The 22826-nt window shown below is 43.4% G+C and overlaps 1 protein-coding gene across 7 annotated transcripts in view; it reads left to right on the forward strand.

The window, feature by feature from the left end:
* Nucleotides 1–881: 881 nt before the first annotated feature.
* PLEKHM1 (pleckstrin homology and RUN domain containing M1) overlaps nt 882–22826 on the forward strand; it is a 37397-nt gene continuing 15452 nt past the window's right edge. Inside the window, exons 1-7 of one of the 7 annotated variants that reach the window (XM_044418675.1) lie at nt 963–1646; nt 2545–2737; nt 11184–11382; nt 13181–13276; nt 15273–15520; nt 16149–16766; nt 17690–18095. In XM_044418675.1, the coding sequence (XP_044274610.1) occupies nt 13223–13276; nt 15273–15520; nt 16149–16766; nt 17690–18095 (1326 nt within the window). In that variant the 5' untranslated portion in view covers nt 963–1646; nt 2545–2737; nt 11184–11382; nt 13181–13222. The other 6 variants (XM_044418679.1, XM_044418678.1, XM_044418676.1 and 3 more) reach the window with 6 other exon arrangements.

The following is a 22826-nucleotide window of genomic DNA, read 5'->3' on the forward strand; positions in this document are numbered from 1 at the left end:
TCGCTCACGTTCAGCCTAATCTACCTCGCAGGGTTGTTGCTGTGAGAATAAAATGGAGTGGAGGTCGATGTAAACCGCTAAAGAAAAAAAGCCAGATTGCATGCCAATAGAATAACTCTGCGCGTGCTGAAAAGTGCACACTTTGGGGGCTTTGCTCGTACTTCCGACACTTTGCCCAAATCGACAAGAGCTTTCAACTTCCTAACTCGGGAAAGCAGAGGAACGAGACAAGATTCAGAAACTCCTCCATCCCAATCGTTGTACGTAAGCAGTAGAGTAGGCGGTCCGTGCAGAGAAATAAACAGGCCTAAACAACAACAGGAAGCAAAAGATTCAGAGTGGCGCCCCTAAGGGAGGCCCGAAAGACCCGCCCCTTTTTCAATCCTCTGCCCTATCGGATCGGGGCATACTTTGCTCCGCCCATCATTTGCTCTAAGTACAGAGATAGTTAAGCATCGTAACTCCATATTCTTCAGAGGAATTGTTGAGTACACATTTGATAAGCCTTTTCTCCCTTTCACGGGGGAGAAGTGAGACCTATCCGTAGAAATCTATAGGAAACGCACGATCATGCCGTGGTTGTGACTGGAAGTTTAGCATGATTCTCCGATCCAAGTCCAAAGTAAAAGATCCCTGAAAGGAAGGCGTTTCTGCTTCCATTCTGCAAAGAGATCGATTTTATTTTAGATTTTAAAAAGTAAAGTTCTTGTGCCAGTCACAGTAACAGTAAAAATCTTGATTTCCCATTCATTTTTATAGTGAGCTACATTCTCTCAATCGCCTCCGCCACAACAGCCCTCGAAATTTGGGATATGCGGCACTCTACACTTTCCTAGATTTGAGCTTTAAGAGGCGGGGTGACGTCAGTAAGAGCGTTCTTCTGAGCGCCGCCGCCGAGTCGACTTACTTCCGGGTTTTTGCTGTCGAGCTGCTCCTCGGTCGAGTCGCTGAGCTGGTGAGACTCTTCCTGTTCTTCGAGCCCAGTCCCTGCTTTGCGAGTGAAATATGGCAGTGTACGAAATTGGGGGAAGTGGCATTGCAGGAAAAGGGGTTGAAACTTTAGGGGTGAAAAAGAGGAGGAAAAAAAATAATAATATATGCGAGGACGAGGCATGTGAAGTGATAGGAAAGGAAGGTGGTATGTGGCAAAACCGTGTGCGGGATCTCCGTGTCTCTGTCCACCAGTAACTTCTCCTTTCTGTGTGACCAAGATACAGACGCGAGGATGAGGTGTGTGTATGCAGTTGAGTGGCAGAAGGTTCGGACTCGCTTTACATGCTGAAGGTCCGAGATTCAGTCCCCAGTAGGGCTGGGAAACTGCCTGACCGAAACCCTGACGAGCTGCTGCCAAGCAGTGTGGACAGTTCTGGACTAGATGGACCCACGGCCCAATTCTGTAGAAGGCGGCTTCCTAAGTTCCAGGGCAGAGGCAAACGGAATTGCGGAATTGTCAGTGGCTGGAGACACCAGAGAGTAAGGAACAGGGTTTGCCTATGCTACAATGTTGTCCCATTCAATTGAAATTTGCTATGGGAAGAGTAATACTTGTATGAAGGGGCATTTACCATGAGGGCAACAGCTTCTCCCCACACAGCAAAACTGACTGGCTGGACCACCTCGGAAAAGATCCAACAGGAGAGTGTAAGGTTTGTACTTTACTTCAGGTGTGATTATAATATTCAGGGCCACCATCAGCCATAATGACAGTAATTTAATTAAGCTGTGTCATGTGTGTGTGATTGGGTAGTCATATAAATTTATTGTATAAATGTTGGTTTTTATTTATTTATGTATTTATTTAATTAAAACATTTTTATGCCGCCCCATTCGCCGAAGCCTCGGGGCGGCTTACAACAATAAATTAATATAAACATTAAAAATCCAAAAAATACAATATAAAATAAGCCGCCCTGGCCAGATAAAATCAGTTAATACTAACAGTTAAAATACCGCTTAAATAAAAAGGTTTTCGCCTGGCGCCGAAAAGCAAATAACGATGGCGCCAGGCGGACCTCTCTGGGGAGCGTGTTCCATAAGTTGGGCGCCACCGCAGAGAAAGCCCTCCTCCGAGTAGCCACCCTCCTAATTTCCTTCCCGGAGGGTTCCTGGAGAAGGGCCTCTCCCGCTGATCTCAAGGGGCGGCTGGGCATATATGGACATAAGCGCTCCTTCAGGTAACCAGGACCCAAGCCGTTTAGGGCTTTATAGGTCATTACCAACACCTTGAATTGGGCCCGGACTTCAATGGTTGGTTGGTAGATTTCTGCATAAATTTACCTATTAAAAACAATAGTTCTGCAGGAAAATAAATTACTTTTAGATAAGGCAAATATGTCATAGCAGGTGTTATCTGGAAGGATCACTCCCCCTTTCTCTCACAGAGGGAAGACATTAAGATGCTATTTACTAGCTGCAGATTTTAGAAATATTTTAAGTAGTAGGAGGGGCCAGCAGGGGCGGTATGGAGAGCAGAGACTGAAAGCACCACCTCTGATGCCTGGCACAGAGCTGAGGCCAAGAAACCGTTATTTTCTGCTTGAGCAGGCTGAAGCCATGGGTCCCTTGGAGGACTGGGCGGATCGGCCTGGAGTCAGGCACGGCCTGGGGCCCCACCACAGAGGTGACTGCTGAGACATGGTCCCCTGTCTCCACAGGGAGAAGAAGAAGGCAAGTTATTGTTGTCAGGAACTCCTTACTAAGGATTACCAAGGTGGCAGTGTACCAGCTAGATCTAGAGGTGAGAGAAGTCTGCTGTTTGCCGAGTGCATGCATCCAGAGCATAATGGACAGACTTCTTCCTTTGGAGGGTCAACAGCTGCTTCTGGTGATCCACATGGTGATGAACAACACAGCCAGGTGGGGGCTGGGTGAGTTCACTCAGGGGTTCAAGCCTATGGGCAAGAAATTCAAGGGCCTGAAAGCCCAAGTGGCCTTTCCTTCACTCTGCCCTGTCTGTGGATATGGACCAACCAGGGAAAGGAGGTTGCAGAGACAAATGACTGGCTGAGAGCATGGTGGTAGAGGGAACGCTTCAGGTTCCTTGACCATGGCAACTGGTTCCTCACCGAAGGACTTCCGGTCAGGGATGGGGAAAAAGACCAGGAATGCTCTAGCAGGCTATGGCCAGAGGGCTTTAAACTAATGCAGGAGGGGAGGGACTGGAACCCCCAGAAACCAGTCAGGACCAGTCAGGTGAATGAACAGGCTCCTCAGAGGAAGGGTGATGTAGTGTCTGCAGGGGGTGATATGACAACTGCACTGAGGGTTCCAGCTATGCCAGGGAGGACAGGAGGAAGAAGGAGGCTGGGGGAGCTGTGGTTGGGGTTCACAGGAAAGAGCTGAGATCTTTGTGCACCAATGCTAGGAGCATGGGAAGGAAACAGTAAGAGCTTGAGGCTCTCCTGGGAATAGGTGGGGATGACCTGGTTGGGATCACGGAAACATAATGGGGAAAAAAGCAGGATTGGAATGTCAACATAAGGGGATATGCTCTGTTTAGGAAGGGCAGGAAGAGAAAGAGGGGAGAGGGGTAGCGCTGTATGTTAAAGAAGGAATAGGGTGCAATGAAATAGGGGTGGGGTAGAAGGGAGGCAATCTGGGTAAGACTGATGGCTTTAGAGGGGGCAGGGACCTAGTGGGGGGTATGTTATTGCCCACTGGGTCAACTTGAGACCCTGGATGATGCTCAGACTGGAGCAGGGAGGGACACAGTGGGAGATTTCAACCTCCCTGATATTAGTTGGGAGATGCACTCGGTGGCAACGGTTAGGAGGGTTTTTCACCCAGAGGGTCCAGGAAGCAACAAGGGCAGGTAACATCCTAGACATGGTTTTGACCAATGGACAGGAACTCTTGGATGATGTACAGACTAGGGGAGCTCTGGATGGGAGTGACCACTCCATCCTATACTTCGAGATCAGGAGGTCAGGGATGAGCAGTAGACCAAGTACTAGGAGATGGGACTTCATGAGGGCCAACTTTGGTCAATTGAAGGCCAGGCTGGGAAAGTAACCTGGGAGAAGGTACTGGAAGACAAGGGAGTCCAGGATGGGTGGATAGCACTAAAAAGGGGTGTCTTGGGGGCGTAAACATTAATGATCAGCAAAGAAGGGAGGCACAGGAGGGTGCCACTGTGGATGCAAAGAGGGGTGGTAAGACTGAAGTAAAAAGGGACTTGTACAGGAATTGGACATTGGGGCAAGTGAACAAAAGGGCATACCAGGAGGAAGAGGAAGCTTGATGCAGAAGGACACCTCAAGGCTAAAGCTGATTATGAGCTGAGATGTGCAAAGAATTTCTAGTAAGAGGAAGGGGAGACAGGTGGTGGGCCCCTTTTATAAGAGAGGGAGGGGATCTGTAACTGATGTCAGCGAACAGGCACATATGTTAAATGAATATTTTGCTAATGTATTCTCCCCAAAGCAGGTTGGGGGTGATGTGCCTGGGGTGCCGCATGAGATGGGGGTTATTGGGCCACAGATTAGAGTCACTCCCCTAGAAGCTGAAGAGCTCCTTAAGGCCCTGGATGTTATGAAAGTTCTGGGTCCTGATGGGTTACACCCAAGAGTACTTTGGGAATTGGTAGGGGTATTCTCACATGCATTGGCCTCATGGAGAAGTTCTGGAGAATTGGAGGGTGGTGTCAGTGGTCTCAGTCTTCAAAAAGGCTAGCAGAGGAGACGAGGAGAATTACAGGCCAGTTAGCCTTATGTCCATTCCAGGAAAGACAGTGGAAAAGCTCATAATAGGGAAAGCTCTAGAACAGCGGTCCTCAAACTTTTTCAATAGGGGGCCAGTTGAAAGGCTGTGGTGACCATTGGGGGCCGCTGAGGTGGGGGTGCCTGGGGGCACAGGCCGGTGAGGTGCCGTCAGGCATGCGTGGCCGTGGCTCACTTGCTCGGAGAACTCCCAGCGAGTCCAAAACCATCTCCGAGCGAGCAAACCACCACCTCCCCACCCGCGCTGCAAGTGCGCGCAGGGACCAGCAAACAGCGGCGCAGGCCGGATGGATGTCCATGATGGGCCGGATCCGTCCCATGGGCCATAGTTTGAGGACCCATGGTCTAGAAACCCTGCATAAGGAAGGGGGGTTCTCAGCCACACGGCCCGCCTTCCACAAAAATAGGCCCTGCCAGACGAACCTTGTGGAGTTCTATGACAAGGTTTGGGGGTGGCTAGATGCAGGGGATACAATGGATGTGGTTTACCTGGATTTCAGCAGGGCCTTAGACAAGGCGCTGCATGGTATCCTGGTTGAGAAATTGATGAGCTTCAGGATAGATCAATGCAATGTCCAATGGATTAGGACATGGTTGGCGGACTGCAAGCAGAGGGTAACTATCAGTGGAGAGTTATCGGGATGGCAAATAGTGATGAACAGAGTCCCCCAGGGCTTAGTTCTGGGACCAATTCTATTCAACCTTTTTCATAATGACCTGTAGGAGGGGGTACCCAGTCTGCTGACCAAATTTGCAGATAAAACCAAAGTGAGGTCATGGCCACAACAGAGAAGCAGTCATTTCAGATCCAAAAGGTTCTGGACAGACTGTGGAAGTGGGCAGGGGACAACAGAATGGTGTTTAATACAGATAAGTGCAAAGTCTTGCACTTGGGAATCAGTAATAAGTGCCATAGATACAGGATGGGGGACAAGTGGCTGGAGAAAGTGATCTTGTCAACAACAGGCTAAACATGAGGTGGTAGCTAAGAGGGTGAACAGCCACCCTTGGATGTATAGCCAGAGGTGTAGCTTCTAGATTGAGAGAGGTGCTGGTACCACTCTATAAGACTCTGGTGCACCCACAACTGGGCTTCACGTTACAAGACAGACATAACAGGTTTGGAACCAGTTCAGCACAGTGTCACAAGGATGGTAGCTGGATTGCGGTGGATGCCATAAGTGATGAGATTGAGGGAACTAGGACTTCTTAGCTTGGAGGAGAAGAGATCTTATAGTGATAGTCAGGTATGTGAAGGGGTGTCATATAGTGGAGGGTTGTGACCTGTTCTTCCCTGCAGTGGAGGAAAGGACATGATCCAATGGGGCAAAGCTAAAGGTTTTCAGTTGGATGTCAGGAAGTACTTCCTAATGGTTAGGACCCCTACAATATTGAATGGGCTTCCACAGAAGGTGGTTGAGGCCCCATCAGTGAGAGTGTTCAAGGAAAGATTGGACACCCACGTGTTGGACATTATATGAGTGGAGCTGGCTTGTGCCAGGGGTCAGACTAGATGGACCAGGAGATCCCTTCTGACTTGGTATGTTTCTGTGTTTCTAGTAGTTTAAAGCAAACCTTGCTTAGGATGTAAACATTTCAGCTCTGGTATAATGCATGTTCCTGCCAACCTTGCAGTTTGAAAGCATACAAATGCAAGTAGATAAATAGGTGCCACTTCGGTGGGAAGGTAACAGCGTTCCGTGCACCTTGGTGTTTAGTCATGCCGGCCACATGACCACGGAGACTGACTGTGGACAAACGCTGGCTCCCTTGGCTAGGAAACGGAGATGAGCACCGCCCCCTAGAGAGACATGACTGGACTTTAATGTCATGGGGAAACCTTTACCTTTTTATAATGTGTGTAGTGTGTATGTGCATGCAGCAAACAATTCTGTCACATTCTAGCATAACTTTTTTTTCTTTCACAAATACCTAGCGTTCAGAGGAGGGTGAGCTAGATCAGTAGAGTCTTTTTTATTTGATTATCCACATGAGCCAATGACCTCTTTAGGCAACTGGTTCCACTGTGGCATTGCTCTGACCATTAGGAAGTTTTTTCTGGTGGTTAGCCTGAATCTGGTGTGCTGCAATTTAAATTTGTTGTTCTGCATCCTGTACTCAGGGATGAGTGAGAAGAGATCTTTTCCTTCCTCTTTGTGACAGTCTTTATGATACAAGACTGAAATACCAAGGACAACTGTGAGGCCCCAGTCAGGATTTGAACCATAGGAAGGATAGTTAACCCTTTGCCTTTGCACCAGTGTCGTAATGCAAATTATCAGGAAGGGGGAAAAAAGCTGCTGTTGGCATCTGTTTTTAAACATGATTATGTGATAGTACGCTCATGTCTCTATAGATTAATTTACTACTTTATTCAATAGTTCTAATTATATGTAATGTTTATTGCTTTTGTCTTTATGTCGTTGGCAGGGCTCATGTTCCATTACCCTGTGTTTGTGGTTCTGATTTAATTCATCATAACAGTTTTAGAATCTAATTTGTGAGGAGAATTTGAGCACTTGTGAAAAATTAAATAAAGAATAAGTTCTTACCTTTCCACTGTAGTTTCCCTTTTTACTTAATTCTTTCATGCCTTGCCATTTACAACCCCTCTGGATTGAGAAGGCAGAGTATGATATTCATGTCACATGTTGCGCTTGTGTCTATGGCTGGGTGACATGTGTGCAGATATAAGGCTAGTGCCACTCACCTAATGCCATTTCACACCATCACTGGCACACATTTTTATTTATTCTTATCTATATCACTCCACAGCCAAAGCTCTCTGGGCAGTTTAAATAGTCCATAATACAGCTAAAAAATACAATAAAATAGATAAATACAGAAATATTTAAAGTTTTAAACAGCTAAACCAAATATTCCCAGCCAGTAAGAATTTTTTGGAGGGAGAGGGACGAATAGCTTCTCAAGCCAAAAAGAGCACGGCAACACAGCAATGTGCACCACTCTTTCCACCTGCCTTTCTCACCTTTCCCCCCTAAAAGTTTGAGTAAAGGCATTGGGAAGTAAGAAGACCAAAGTCTGTGAGGCAACATTACTGTGAACTTTCCTGTTTCCAAGTGCAGTTATTGGGGTGAAGGGGGGGGGGTAAGTTGTGCTAGGAAAAGGAACAACCATTTTTGGTGCTTGTATTTCTTGCTGACAACATATGCTGAGGGTAAGGGTGTTTACGAGTAGAGGTGGTTGCCCTAAACAGAATCAGATATTGGTTCATGTAGTCCAGTATTCAAGCTTTCCAGGAGTTCAAGGGGGGTTTTTCAGTCCTACCTGGAGATATCAGAAATTGAACTTGGGGGCCTTCTACATGCCACATATATCCTCTGCCACTGGGCCACAGTTCTTTCTCTTCTAGGCAGAGGGTTCATAGCTGTACCAATTAGAAGGCAAAGTAGCTGTTTAGTCTTTTCTCCTTAACTAATTTTTCTGGTTTGAAAAAATGGAAAAGGCAGTAGGAAAGCACAAGGTTGCTTCAGAGTTACAAAGCTGTTCATGCCTCACTGCTATACCCCCACACCCAATAATTTATGTATCAACAAAAATACATATACATAGTTTGGGAATAATTTACCCCTCTGCATTTTCAAGACAGCTTGAAAAGCCTGCTGGATATTGCCCAACATAAGTTTCATTTGAAAATATCCTAGATTGACCCTAAATGCAGGATCACAGCTTCAGTCAAGCAGTGAAGACAAATGTTGCTATTCAGGTTGTGTGGAATAAAGTGTTCATGTTTGCGAGATGACTGGCTTTTAAGTTTCCAAGTTCTTACTTAGTCACCATGTGACTGGACTATTGTTGCTTATAACTTGGTGTCCCAAGATTATTACTTGGTGTCTGTCATCTGCTCAGAGCTGCTTTTTCCATAAAAAGGAGGAATTTGACTACTGCTGAGAAGTGCTATTTTAAAGGACTAAGTTCTGGAGACTACTAATAGCCAGCCAACCAAAGGGTGTAGGCTCCTGTTTTAATATCTATATAACTGCCTGATTGATAACATCAAGGTGAGTGGGTAGAGTGACTCTACCTAGATCTGCATGACTGAACTAAAAGATATGCTTAATCAACTTTATATCTATGCCATGTACGTATACATATATATGTTTGAAATTGTTTGAATAAGCTGTTGCTGGGGGGAGTTATACCTAGAGAATTCTGCTCTTGGCTCTTGTCCTAATAATGTGCAGATACTTTCGTGCTCTCTTATTCTAAATCTATTCTGACTCTTCTACTGGAAAAAGACCAAGGATTATGCCAATTGACAGCAGCCACTGTGTTTTGGAATATATTTGCCATGAGCATCCCAGATAATTGTGGATCTTTATGTAAGTCATCAAATGGGTTTGTACTGCCCCATTTATGAAATGCCCTCTTTCAGGAAGACAGAAGTGAAAGTCAGAGTGAACTTGATAGGCTGGAGTGCTGGGCTGAAAACTACAGAATGGAATTCAATAGGGACACATGCCAAGTTCTACACTCAAGAAAAGAGAACCAAATGTACAGTTACAAGATAGGAAATACTAGGTTCAAGAATATTATGAAGTGAGAAGGGCATTGGAATTGTTGTAGATCACATTGAAAGAGTTAGCCATGTGATACGGCTACAAAAAAGGCAAATGCTATATGGGGCTGCATTAATAGAAATATTGCTTCCAAATCATGTGAGGAACTGGTTCCCCTAGTTCTGGGCACCACAATTTAAGAAAGACGCAAACTGAAAAAGATTCAGAGGAAGAAAGCAAATACGATCAGGAGACTGGAAACAAAGCCCTATGAGGGGAGATGGAAAGAATTGGGGATGTTTATCCTTGCGAAAAGACAGCTGAGGGCAGATATGGTAGCACTTTTGAAATACTTGAAAGACTGACATACAGAGAAGGGCCACAATCTCTTTTCAGTTATTCCAGCATACAGGACACAGACCAATGGCCTTAAGTTACAAGAAGCCAGATTCTGGGTGAACACCAGGAAAAAGTTCCGGGCTGTTGGAGCAGTATGACAAGGGAACCAATTACCTAGCATGGTCATAGGCTGTCCCTCACTTGAGGCATTCAAGAGGCGTTGCACAGCTGTCTTCAAAGATACTTTAATTGGAGTCCTACACTGAGCAGGTGGTTGGACTCAGTGGCCTTATAGGCTCTTCCAACTCTAGTATTCTGTGATTCTATAAGTTATTGTTGGGATCTCATCAATGTCTTTTGTTTGGTCTCTTATATGTGTAAATGTTGGTATTTGAGAGTGTCCGCACAAGGTTTTGCAGTGAGACTTAGTTAAAAGCAAAAACTCATGGAGTATGAAAATTGTTATTTTATAATGAGGGAAAGTCAGAAACTCTTTCAATATTTCATGTGCTCTGGTATTAAGGAACTAAATCCTGTCATTCCGTACATTTAGATCATCAGATTTACTTTCAAGTAAATATCATTAGATTGAAATCTTACAATTTCAGTGTTTAGTAGGAGCTGAGCTGACTTACTGTGGTCCGTGTAGTTAGAATTAAACAAGCTCTCAGTTTTAAACCCTTGAGAACAGCAAAGAAATATGGAAGCTTTAACCTGCAGGACTGGTGGTTTCTAGGGAAACAGTTGAATTTTAGATACTGTTAAAACTGAAACTGTTTCAGCAGCTGCTGAAAGGATACATGGATTTGAGAATTGGGTTCCTGATCACAGTTTCTTAGGCACTGTGTGGATGCATATCACCAATGGAAGGAGAGGAAAGCATGTTCAGAAGCACGCTTATGTATGATTTCTAAGTTGAACCCTGGCATTGAAAATAGGTTATGGGGCTGTCCTATCATGTACATAGCATGTTAGACTATACTAGGACAGGCAAACTATTGGGAGTGACCTACCACTGCTTTACTTAGCTTAGTATTGTCTAGTCTGATCTGACTAGTAATGGAATTCCAAGTTTTTGCTCAGGGCCTTTCTTAACCCTTCTACCTAAAATAAACTGCTAGAGACTCTGATTCTGCTAGAGAATCCAGGGCCTTCTGTATGCAAATATGTGTTCTGCTTCCTCTGGGTTATAGTACATCCTCTTCCTAGTACTCTGAAAATTCATGCATATCTAAGAAGTTGCAACATTCTTCCATTATGTTCATTTTTGGACTAAATGGACTGTGATACTCAGTAAGATTTGGGCTTGGGACTTTGGCCTTGCCAATCAAAGGTTTAGCCACTGCTCTGTATCACCTCTCTGTTTTCTGTGGAACCGAGGGCATTTTTCTGTACTTCTGGACAGGAGATCTGAGTTTATAGAAGTGCTACTTGTGGTTGCTGTGCTCAGCTTTTAAGATTGCAGCATACAGAGTTCAGGAAGTCTTGTGATAAGCCTTGCACAGAGTCCTGGGGCTTACTCTCTTTCCGCACCGTCCTTTCTTCCCAAGTAGTTAAGCAGCAATGCCAGATGCCTTTTCATTTATTTGCTGCTTGTACGTTGTAGTCCTGGCCATCCACCTGCCCCCAGTACAGCAGATTCGTGGAGAACCAGAGGCTGGTGTTTCCAGTCTGTGGTTTAACTAGAGGTGAAGAGCAGTTGTTCTCAGTGAAAGGCAGTTGTTCCAAGTGCAGTGATGAAGCACCAGAGCCCTAGTGACAAAGCGTCCGCCCAGAAGCGACTTGAGCAACAGGGCAAGGAGAAGGTAAGTGCAGTTTGATCCCTTTTTATATCTTTATTAATTACTCTCTATAATCATGTCAGATTGATAGATGATAAAGGGAAGCCAGGACAAGGGCACAGCAAGAAGGCAAAATTCCCAGAGGAGTAACCTGTGCAGTCTTGGAAACTAAATTTCAGAGGGAAAAGCTAGCAGGAACCTCCAGCCCCTGCAGCCCACATTTAAACTAAACCTTTAGTCAACTAAACAGGCTTAGAAGTGGGGAAGGAAAGCAGTACATATCTCTGTACTTTCTAGAACCACTATACAGGCCGAGCTAGTGGGAGAGACTGCTTATAAAAATCGGGGAAGGCTAATTGCAGCTTGGGCCCTGTGTAGGCTCAGATTTCTCGTGAATAGGGCTCACAAACCAAAGTTCAGAAACAGGAATCCCAGGTTTGAGAGGTCAGATGCCACTCAGATTATCTCACACACCGAGCAAGTCGGATTTCTTACAACAGCCCTTCACTAATCGCTTACCTTTGTCTCTTGATTGTGACTCATTCACTGTTTTTTTTAATAAAGATTTTTATTAAAATTTTAAACTAAAAACTAAAAACATCAGTCATCAAATACATCGGACATGCTGGGTCAGCCCCTTACAACATATCTTTTTAACATTCTATAATCATATTCAAATCAATTTATAAAAATTTAAAAACATCTTTAAATCTAAACTAAGTCCCGTATCTCCAGCCAGTCATAAAAAAAGTCCCAAGTTTGATAGAAGTCAGTATCTTCTTTCTCCTTCAGTGATAGAGTCAATCTGTCCATTTCTGCATAGTCCAGAATCTTTTTTAAAATCATTTCCTCAGTGGGTAATTCCTCACTCTTCCAGCACTGAGCAAGCACAATCCTCACCGCTGTGATTAAATGTAGACTCGTTCAGGTGAAAAGGTCTTTTCCAGTCCCAGAGGGGACAACTAACAGTTAGCATTCATTCATTCATTCCCAATCACTGGAAGCCAGGGCAGACCAGGACTTCAGGCCCAGCCTCCCTTGCTTTTCAGACAAGGCCCCTCCTATCAGATTGGTGGCTGCAGCAGTTGGGCCAGCCCACCTGGAGCTACATAAGGGAGCAAGCTAGTAAGAGAATTGGCTCTCTTAGCAAGCAAGTGAGAGGTGCCCCAGTAACGGAAAAAAGCAGCTGAGCCCCAGTGAAAAAGCATCACTGCAAGTTGAGCAACAGGGCAAGGAGGTCAGGGCATGGGAGTCTGTTCCCCTTCTCAAGCCAGGAGGGTAAAGTGTAAGTAACCATTAAAAATAAAAAAGAAAGAAACTAGAATGAATAAATAAACTTAATAAAATCCAAAATCCCCTAGGTTTTTATGTAAATAAACCCACTTATACTGATTAAAGCAATTATGACTGTAGAAAGCCAGCAGGGGTGTGGGGGTTATCCAGTGATCTTTGATTGATCTTTGTGGGTCTTCTGGTTGTCTGATTCTCTATCAGAGCTTTGACTAGATGACCTGTTGCTTAATTCCAAGTCTGTGATTCTGGTTTTGGAATGGGAAACGTTTTTCATCCTAAGAGCCTCTTTCCCAGTGTACACCCATATATACAAATCTCTACCTATTGGAGCTAATGGGCAGCTTGTTTCAAGCATAACTGTTGTGGGTGGAGCTGAGGAAGGAGGTTTATGGGCTAGGAAGCCCCACAGGCCAGCAGTTCACCATCTCTGTTCCCTCTGTGTCTCTTGTCCTAATTAATACAGAGTTGAAGATTATGATTTTGCTTATATGGTACTCAGCTACCCTCTTTTTTGTTTGTTTTTCCTTAGGTTATCATGTAATTCCAGAACTGGGCAGAAGGAGAAACAGACATGCATTCCAGCCATACAGCTGAGAATGGATGCAAGTCACAAGAAGTTACCCAGGTAAATAATGGTTTCTGAATTGCTCGGTGGAGGTGAGGCTGCACTGTCTGTAGGGCTATCTGGTGGCAGTTTCCAGGGCTTTAAAAGAGGATGCTGTGTGTAGTCTGCAAGCAGTTGTCATATATATATATATATGAATAGTTTTCACATGAGTTTTTTCAGTTCTATTGGAGTTCAATGGCAGAAAGATTCTGGCACTCAAAGTGAGTACCTCTCTCAGTCAAAAGACTGTACATGGCCTTTCTCAGAAAATACTGATCAGTATTGATAGTTGCCAGCTTTTTTCTTTCCCTTCCCCCTGTTTTTTTCTTACATAAGTGTAAACTTCATTATTCTGCTGAATCATGGGTGGGCAGTTTTGGGAGGTCCAGGGTGTAGTTCCATCCCCTTGATCCCCCTGCAAGCCACAGTCCTGTTGGTGGCCTGCCAGCTGGGTTAGGACAAACCCTTTCAGGATCTGGTCCTCAAGTGTTGACAGACTTCCTCTCAAGCTTGGCCCAGCCCTCCAAAGCAAGCCGGACCAAGAGGAAATCCACAAACTTCTGCAGATCCCCTGTTGCACAAGTGGTAACATTCCTGTCAGGAGTGGCTACAGGATGCAGAAGAGGGGCGCTGTGAGCAGGGTCACCAGGCACCATTTTCCCAGCCCAACCTTCATCCCCACCCACTGCTGGTGGCACTGGTGGCACACATGCAGAAAGGTCTGCTGCAAGTGGCGGCACCAGCTGCCATTCCTGGTGTCCAACCTTCTTTCCCTCATACTGCTTCTGGTGGCAGCAGACAGGGAAAGGGGGGTGCTGCTTGCACAGCACATGGGGCTGAATTCCTGGCAAGTGCCCCACAAGGACTGGGTGTGCTCGTTTGGAACCTGGGCTGCCAAAAAGCAGGTCAGAGTTCAGGGAGCCGAGCCCAGGAAATCTGATGAATTCCCAACCCTACTGGTGGTGGCAGCAAAAAAAAAAAAAAGTTTTCCCCTGAAATTCTGCAGGCAGCTGCTATAAAGCCATTTAAAGGACAGATGGACTGATTTTATTTGATGCTCTGTCATCAAATTTTGAGTCAGCAGAGATATATTTTGGAGAGGCAGTTTTGGGGGCACTGGAGGCCAGGGGGTGAATGTCAGGGGGCCTATGTGTTGCCCATTACTGTTTTAAACCCATGTTTATCCTATACAATCTTGAGTTAAAGCTGAATCTATTGTTTCTGATTCTCTGTAATCTAAAATCACAAACTGACTGAAGGAAAATCTACCAATAAAAGGTAGATGCATTTTGGCATAAAACAGAAGAAGCAGAATGTATTTGCCAATAAACTTAAATGAAATAGTGAGATGGTCACCTGTACAGGCTGTGGTGATTGTCTAGATAACTTTATACCATAGAACAGCAACTGAATTCTAGAGATGATGTATTTCTCTTGAACTGAAAGCAAAACAAATCTTTACACACAGGCCTCTAAATCTTAGTTATAAATCTAATAATAATAATAATATCTAGAGTTGTCTTATAATAAATAATAGTCAGGGTCCTCTGTCATTCTCTGATCACATATATAAATGGTCCAGTGCCATTGCTCAAGTAAAGGGTTTGAAAATTTTCCATCAAGAAAGACAGATGGGCAAAATTTGAAAGGGTAGGTGCTGTAAATATTGCTGTTGGGCATAATTAACCTTTAGATGAGAATACCACAAGCAAAACCAAGAGGTAGAGATAAATTCGTTGAGGAGTTTTGGCTGTCATGTCAAGTTAAACAACAGGTTAAGCAGCTAATTCATGATATGATGAAAGACTGCTAGATGGATTGCCCAAGAATACATACTGTTGGTGTTTAGGCAACCTAACTTTTTCTTGAGTTGCTTTGCCCAGAACATAACACAGTGTGCACCAGCTAAGAACCTGCTGACACTGTCTACACCATTACTGGCAATAATCTTGGAATGGGATGGTTTCTCTAACCTTGCCCAACTAGTGAGAGCTTGTGTTTTGTGTTGCTGTAGTTGATCAAGAAGCAGCTGGTGAACTCCATCAAGGCCTTGCAGAAACATTATGTGACCTCTGATGCACTTGTAACCAGTGATGATGGGGATGCCAACACCCTCTGCTGTGCACTAGAGGCAGTGTTTGTGCATGGTTTGAAGGCCAAGCACATCAAATCAGAAGTTGGAGCAAAAGGCAGAAAACTTGGAGGCCGTATGCCACTTCCTCAGCCAGTGTTCTGGGCCCTGCTAAAATCTATCACACACAGGTGAGATAGGGGAGCCTGCTATTTTGAGGGATGAATTACATCTGTCACCAAAGTTTACTGCTTGTTTGTTCTTTAATATCACTTTGGGGCTGGGTGAATGGATGAGTGAGCAATTCTGAAGAATAAGCACAATTATGTAAGGGGATTTTGTTGACGGCAAAAGAAGAAGGGGAAGGCAGAGGATGAGGTGGCTAGATGGAGTCACTGAAGCAGTTGGTGTGAGCTTAGGTGGACTCTGGAGGATGGTGGAGGACAGGAAGGCCTGGAGGAATGTTGTCCATGGGGTCGTGGTGGGTTGGACGCAACTTCGCGCACAACATAACATAAGGGGATATGGCTGATGAAGATACTTCTCTTTTCTTGAAAGTCTTGCAAGTGCTGTGGTAGATACAGACAATAACCATGTGATGTGGTTGTCCATTCTCACTCACCTTACAACCCCCTGGAGTTTTCTTCTCTTAATTCCCTTCTCCTTTAGTCCCCCTGAGAGTGCATTACTCCTCTTTAGCCCTCTGCTGAGCCACATCTACAAGCAACTCAAAATACGTCTTGCTTTTAACTACTCTTTGGAGCTGTGGTTTTAACAGGACTTGTGTGCTCTTCCTCTGTTTTGCTTCTCTCCCTCCAGAAACATCATTTCTGAGCTGGAGCGCTTGGACTTCATTAACACGGATGTGGGCCGCTGCCGTGCATGGCTGAGGCTGGCACTGAATGATGGTCTGATGGAGTGCTACCTGAAACTCTTGCTCCATGAAAAGGTCCACCTCTCTGAGTATTACCATTCTCCAGCTCTGCTTCTGGACACCGAAGAGGTTGAGTTTCTCCTGAGTTACTTGCAGGGTTTGTCCTCCCTGGCCTTTGCCCTCTCCTACAAGTCAGCCGTTTTGAATGAATGGACCATCACGCCTTTATCCTTATCAGGCCTTTGCCCAGTCTCACAGCTGCTGGAGCCCCAGAGGAAGGAATCACTGGGCTCCCTCTCACAGTCTTCAGGATCTGATGAAGTTGACACTCACCCAGCCATCTTGCCTGGCACAAGAAGTCAGCAGGCAAATAAACTTACAGCCTCCAACCTGAGCATCAGCACAGCAAGTTCCTCACAGCTCTCTTCAAGCCTCGACTCTGACAGCCTTTTGCCTGGGATTTCTGTCTGCACCCAGAGTCCTGACAAAGATAAGGAGTCCCTCTTGGATGACTCTAAACTTGACACAGCAACAACAAAAGACTTGGACCAGTCCCTCCAAAAGTGAGTATGTGGGTGAAAGATATACCAAGGTTTTGTAATGGTTTTATTTTGGCCTGATCTTTATCTTCATGGACCTGCGAGGTTCTAGATGAATAGCAATATGCTATTAAAGTAATACTTACTTGAAGCCTAATAACCTGGCTGGTTCAATATGTCATAATCAACCTGGACATGCAAGGCTGGACATGCACATGGTGGGCATGTCGTGAGCAGAGCCAGCTGGTGCCGGAGGTCAGACTAGATGGCCCGGGAGGTCCCTTCTGACTCACTCTGTTTCTATGTAACCTGCTTCCACTTATGCTTTCCCCATCTGGCCCATAGAATGCTGATTTGCCTATCATTAGACCTTTGAATGAGATTCTTTTGCCTCTTTCGTGAGGTGCTCCCCCAGTTGAACTGCAACCATCTGCAGTGTTCATTCCAAGACAGCCAGTGCTAAGGGGGTTTGACCATAATTGGCAGGTGATGCCTGGTTTTGAGCCTGTTATGTGATATATTTATAGAGTGAGCATTCAGAGTTTACCAGTTTCACAACAACAATTTTTGCAGGCTGAGTTAACTGTTTGGGTGTGACTGATTTATCCAATAAATGCATGGCTAACGAGGAATTTGAATGTATGTCCAGGTCACAACCTATCGCCTATGCTACTACCCTGTGTGTGCCTACAAATGGCACTCCCAAAAGTAAGTTCTGTATCAAGAAAAATAAAGTCATAAAAAACAAAGCGACTCTTTATTGAAATGCCTTATTTTAGGCTGAAATTGGTGTATTAGCAAATAATAGATAAGTGTTAAACTGTGTGTGACTGGAGATCATGTGCTTACCTGTTGAATCTACATGGTATGGTGGAAGATGTAATCACCACAGATATGCTTTTCCCTCTCTCTTGATATTTGTTGTAACTTCTTATTTTTCTGTCAAGGGTGTTGGCAGAATTCAGCAGAGCACAGAGAAAGCCTGAATCTGTAGCAGTTAAGGAAGCTCACATTCTCCCTGAGTCTTCCCCACCATGGTGCCCTTCTCCTGCTGCCAGTTTCTGCACTGCACGCCTTCCTTGTACTGAAAGAGCTGACATCAAACCCCCTCCTACCACAACAAGTTTGCAGTTTCTGAATCCAGGCAAGGCACTTAAAACAGAAGAAGCAGATCTTCATACCACGATCCAGCAGTCATCCTTGCCAGCTGTAATTCACATTGCCAAAGGAGCAATGGATATGAACCAAACACATCACTTCAAGAGAAAAGCTAAAGAAGGAATCAACCAAGTTAATGGCTGTGAAGGAGGCCATCCAGAGACAGAACAACTACTCTCACCAGTGGTCTGTCTGGTAGGTTTGCCTTTATCATTATATGTACTAGAGTTTTAGCAATGTGTAGCCCTCTAGATGGTTTAGCCTGTAACTCCCATCGTGCCTTACCATTAGTCATGTTGGCTAAGACTCATGGGAATCAGTGGCCAACACTTCTGAATGGCCTAAGGTTGTCTACCTCTGATAAAATACCAAGAGCAATCTCAATTCTCTGAGTACTGGCCTTTGTGTTGCCAAGAATGTCACCACACATATGCAAGAAGTAAGTATTGGTAGGCTTGAGAAAACCCTGAATACAAAAGAAGAAAAAAATCCAATTCCCATCATTTCTAACTATTTGGCCATTCTGGCTGGAGCTGATGGGAGCTGTAATCTGAAAGATCTAGGAGGTACTAGGGTGGACGAAGCCTTCATATAGTATGTATGACATGGGACTTGCCTATCAACCTATAATTTTGCTTTAGTGTTTCTAAGTACTAAGTACATTCTTCCTAAGTACTTGAAATCCTTCATATCTTGGCCATCCTTATAACATTCTAGAGCTGTAGGAGGCCTAGTAGCCATTTTAGTTAAGGAGTTGGGATGGTGTGGAGAAATGGTGGATGGTGTAGACTCTTCCCTTAACTTCCTGATGGTAAAGTTCTCTGTCATTGGTATGACAATAATCTTGCTAAATGCCTATATACACCCAACTTCTTCTCAGTATTCTAACTGATATATGGTCACAGTGTAAACAACTGTTAGAGGAATTGAATACAAGCTTCCTAAGTGCTCTGATAATACTGTTAGGTGACCTTAATGCCAGGATGGGTTCATCATCTTCCAGAGTTGGCCTTCTGGAGGACATCTCCTTGGATTTTAACTATTGGAAATCCAAAGATAAAATGGTAGATAAAATGGGCATAAACCTATATAAAAGTATATGTATGTTTGGTTTGCAGATACTGGGCTGTAACATGCCCAATATAGGGTATCCTTTTATCCCTTTTTCAGCATTCTCAGGTACTGTCCTCAGTTACACCAGTGTTTCCAAAGGGAGAACACATTTATTCTCTGGTATAACAGTTAACACCACGGAAGATAGTGACCACCAGCCCATTACAGTGAAGCTAACAGCAGACTCAGATTTGAGGCCAGTTATGGATGCAGATAAATGGTTAGGACAGAATCTGGAATTTCATCAAGAATGAAGATTAAAATGGCAAAAGGTTAGTGTGATGGAATTAAACACTTTTAAAAATTCAATCACAAGAAATCATTACATAATATAATCTCAAATCCTCACTGTAGCATAATTCTGTCCTATAAGCTTACCAGGACTTATGTGATAATTTGAGACCTCTTCTGATGGCCAAGTTAATCCCAAATGAAAAAAAACCCCAATGACATCCTTATGGTTTGATAAAGAATGTAGATTGACAAGAAGTAAGTTGAGAAAACAGATTTCTAAAGTACATGCCTCATTAGACCATATGGAACAGTGTACGATGTTGAAACTTAGATGTGATTACAAAAAATTAATCACAGCCAAGAAATTACTGTTCCAGAATAAATTTTGGTCTGAACTTGAGCTGGCAGCAACAGGAACAAATTCAGACCTTTTTTGGTATTTAGTTTCTGGTAGGTGCAAAGAAATGAATTTCTTTTATGATAACTCCAATGTCAATTGCAAGATAGGAAAAAAAAATATCCAAACTTATTTAAAAACAATGAAGTTAGAAAAATTGGGCAGTCTTTGACTTTAAACATTAACCATCTTCCTTCAAGATTGCCAGTCTTCACCTGTGAGATAAAATTGCCTATACAAACATTGAAAAATGACAAGTACCAGGGAAGGATTTTTTGCCACCTGAATGATTTAAGTCTAATGTAGATTGTTGGGCTTCTCTTTCGGCAGGCCTCTTTACACATATAAATAAAACAGGTTGTGTCCCAAAATGCTGGAAACTCAGTACAATAGTTCCAATATTTAAGAAAGCAAACAGAAAGGACCACAAGAACTACAGAGCAATATTCCATCCAAAATATATGCCAAATATCTCTTGCAAAAAGTGAAAGATTGGGCAGATGAATGCACCTTACTAGCTGAAGAACAGGTAGGATTTAGGAAAGGTAGATCAACTATAGACAATTGCTTAATCATCTAATGACTAAATACGCACACAAAAATGGACAGCTTTTTGCAGCTTTTATTGACCTTAGTGCAGCTTTTGACTCCAAAACAAGAAACAATTATGGGAGAAAATGTTGAATTCAAACCAAACTCCTGTACTCAGTTAAAGTTTAATGTTCAGAAGCCTACTTGAGGGTCTGGACAGGTTCTAGTTATGCTCTTTCAGAGCTAATTCCAGCCTATAAAGGTATCCACCAAGAATGTATATTTGTCCCTTTTCTTTTTAATTTTATATGTATGATATGGTTGAATTTTTGTATAACCAGAACTATCGTATGCCCCAAATTTTGAACAGATCCGTAAATATTCTATGCAGATGATATGGTTTTATTGTCAATAACTCAAGTTGGTTTAAGTTTACTATAATGGTTTAGTTTTTAATATGCAGAAAATGATTTTGTTCTTAATCACACTAAATCCAAAGTCAAGCTTTTTGGTTAAAAATGCATAAATGGGTACAAATGCAAAAGTGCTGAAGCAAGTAAATTCTTACTGCTGTCTTGGCATAAGTTTCTCAACCACGAGATCTTGGCCACTACAAAAGAGAGAAAGAAGTGAATTAAAAGCAGCTGCTGGTTTACAGTCTCTAAACAGACTGCTGCATCACACTTTTTCTGGAATATTACGCCCAGTTCTAAACATATTCAAGGCAAAGGTGATTCCTCTGTTAATTTTTGGTGTGGAAATCTAGGGCTTTGCTGATTTAAGCAAAATTGAAAGAATCAAGAACCATTTTCTGTGAATGATCTTGAGCGCTTCAAAATCTACTCCATCCTATATACTTAGAGCAGAACTGGCCATAGGAATGATTTCTGGTGATTTCTTATGTCGGAATGGTAAATTATTGGTGCAGAGTCAATTAGATGTTGGAAAATAGGCTTCCAAAGATCTCTGTAGAGGAACAGAAGGCAATTTTATATGAACAGTTCTGGCTCCAAAATTAACCAAATGATCCCCAAATTTTAGATTCTTCATACAGATGCTGAATCCAAGGGAAAAGGATAATATGAGGATTTGTAAACAAAAATTTTAGATATAGGAGCTCAGTCTGATGTAACTACCATTACATCCTCTGAAACAGGTAAATAGCTAGCACAAGCAAAACAATCAACATCATTATAAAAATTATTTGACATACCCTATGGCAATGGAACAACAAAAAGATTTTACCAGACAATGTTTTGAACAAATATAATCAATGATGAAACTGGGGAGATTTAATGGTATTCCAGTTCTGCACAACAACCTTGTGAGGTAGGATAGGCTAAGAATCTGTGACCGTCCCAAAGTGTGAATTTTGTGGCCACGTGAAGACTAGACCCCAGATCTCTCAATGCCAGTCCAACACTCTGACCCAATGCTGTGATTAGGATGGATGTAGATGTGGTGGGATGGGGGCGTGTTTCCTACCTGAATGGTTTGCACTGGATGGCAGCCTGATCCCTTAGGACCCTTTGCTTCTAAGGGTCTAATAAAATCATCTCTATAATTTTCCAGGCCAATTGGAACATTAGCAAATATCTGCTAGGGAAGGCATATTGTGTTGTAAGCCTCCCCGAGGCTTCGGCAAGGGGCGGCATAGAAATGTTCTAATAATAATAATAATTTCCCTACCACACAGTTAAATTAACTAGTAAATCTGGATGTTTTTTAAGATTATTTTTTCTCAACATGTGCAGCTTGATTCATTTGGCTGAGTTACCCAGTGCTGTCCAGATGTGTTAGGTTACAGGTCCCATCATCCACAGCCAGCATGGCCATTGCTATAAAGGCACCTTTGCTGCAGGCTTATGCTTTCTACTTATGATATTCTGCAGACTAAAGATATGAGGGGAGTGCCCTACCTGACCTCAGGTTTGGCACATTCCCAGTCTTTTGGTGGCATCTGATGGGCTTCTTAATGCATCCATTAAATTGTTTACAGTTGTCATTGATGTTTTATGGAATGGTTTTATTTTAGTGGGTCCTTTTTTGCTGGTTTAAATTATATATATACTTAATTGTGTTAAGTGGTCTTAAGTCTCTTTTGAGAAAGGTATCTAAGGAATAATAACCTATTGTGGCTAATGTTAATTAAAGATAGAAGAATTAGCAGAATCCCTCCTGCACGTGAGTTAGGGCCTTGGCAGTGTGTGGCTTATGTTGACAAAGCATTCATGGTCAGGAAATGTTTCTGGTTAGACTGGAATATTTTCTCTGCTCCATTTTCCCCCAGCTGCAGAGGGTCGGCAGAGGAAGCCTTTCCCATGCCTGGCTATCAGCCAATCTGTCACACAGCAGGAAGTAACATCATGCTGTCTAGGTCACCCTGCCCAATGTTTATTTTTATTTATTTATCAAATTTGTATGCCTTCCATTACTTCCATCTCTGGACGGCTTACAACATTATTTCAGAATAAAATAAGTTAACTATTCCACACTGGCTGATCATCATATAAAAATATGAATAAATCATCTCACAGTTAAAATATATTAAAATATTGATCGAATAAAAAGGTCTTGACCTGGCGCTGAAAAACATATAATGATGGCACCAGGCGGACCTCTCTAGGGAGCACATTCCATAGTCAGGGTGC

This window comes from Varanus komodoensis, unplaced genomic scaffold, assembly GCF_004798865.1.
Source record: "Varanus komodoensis strain SLA01 unplaced genomic scaffold, ASM479886v1 scaffold92, whole genome shotgun sequence".
Taxonomy (NCBI): Eukaryota; Metazoa; Chordata; class Lepidosauria; order Squamata; family Varanidae; genus Varanus; species Varanus komodoensis.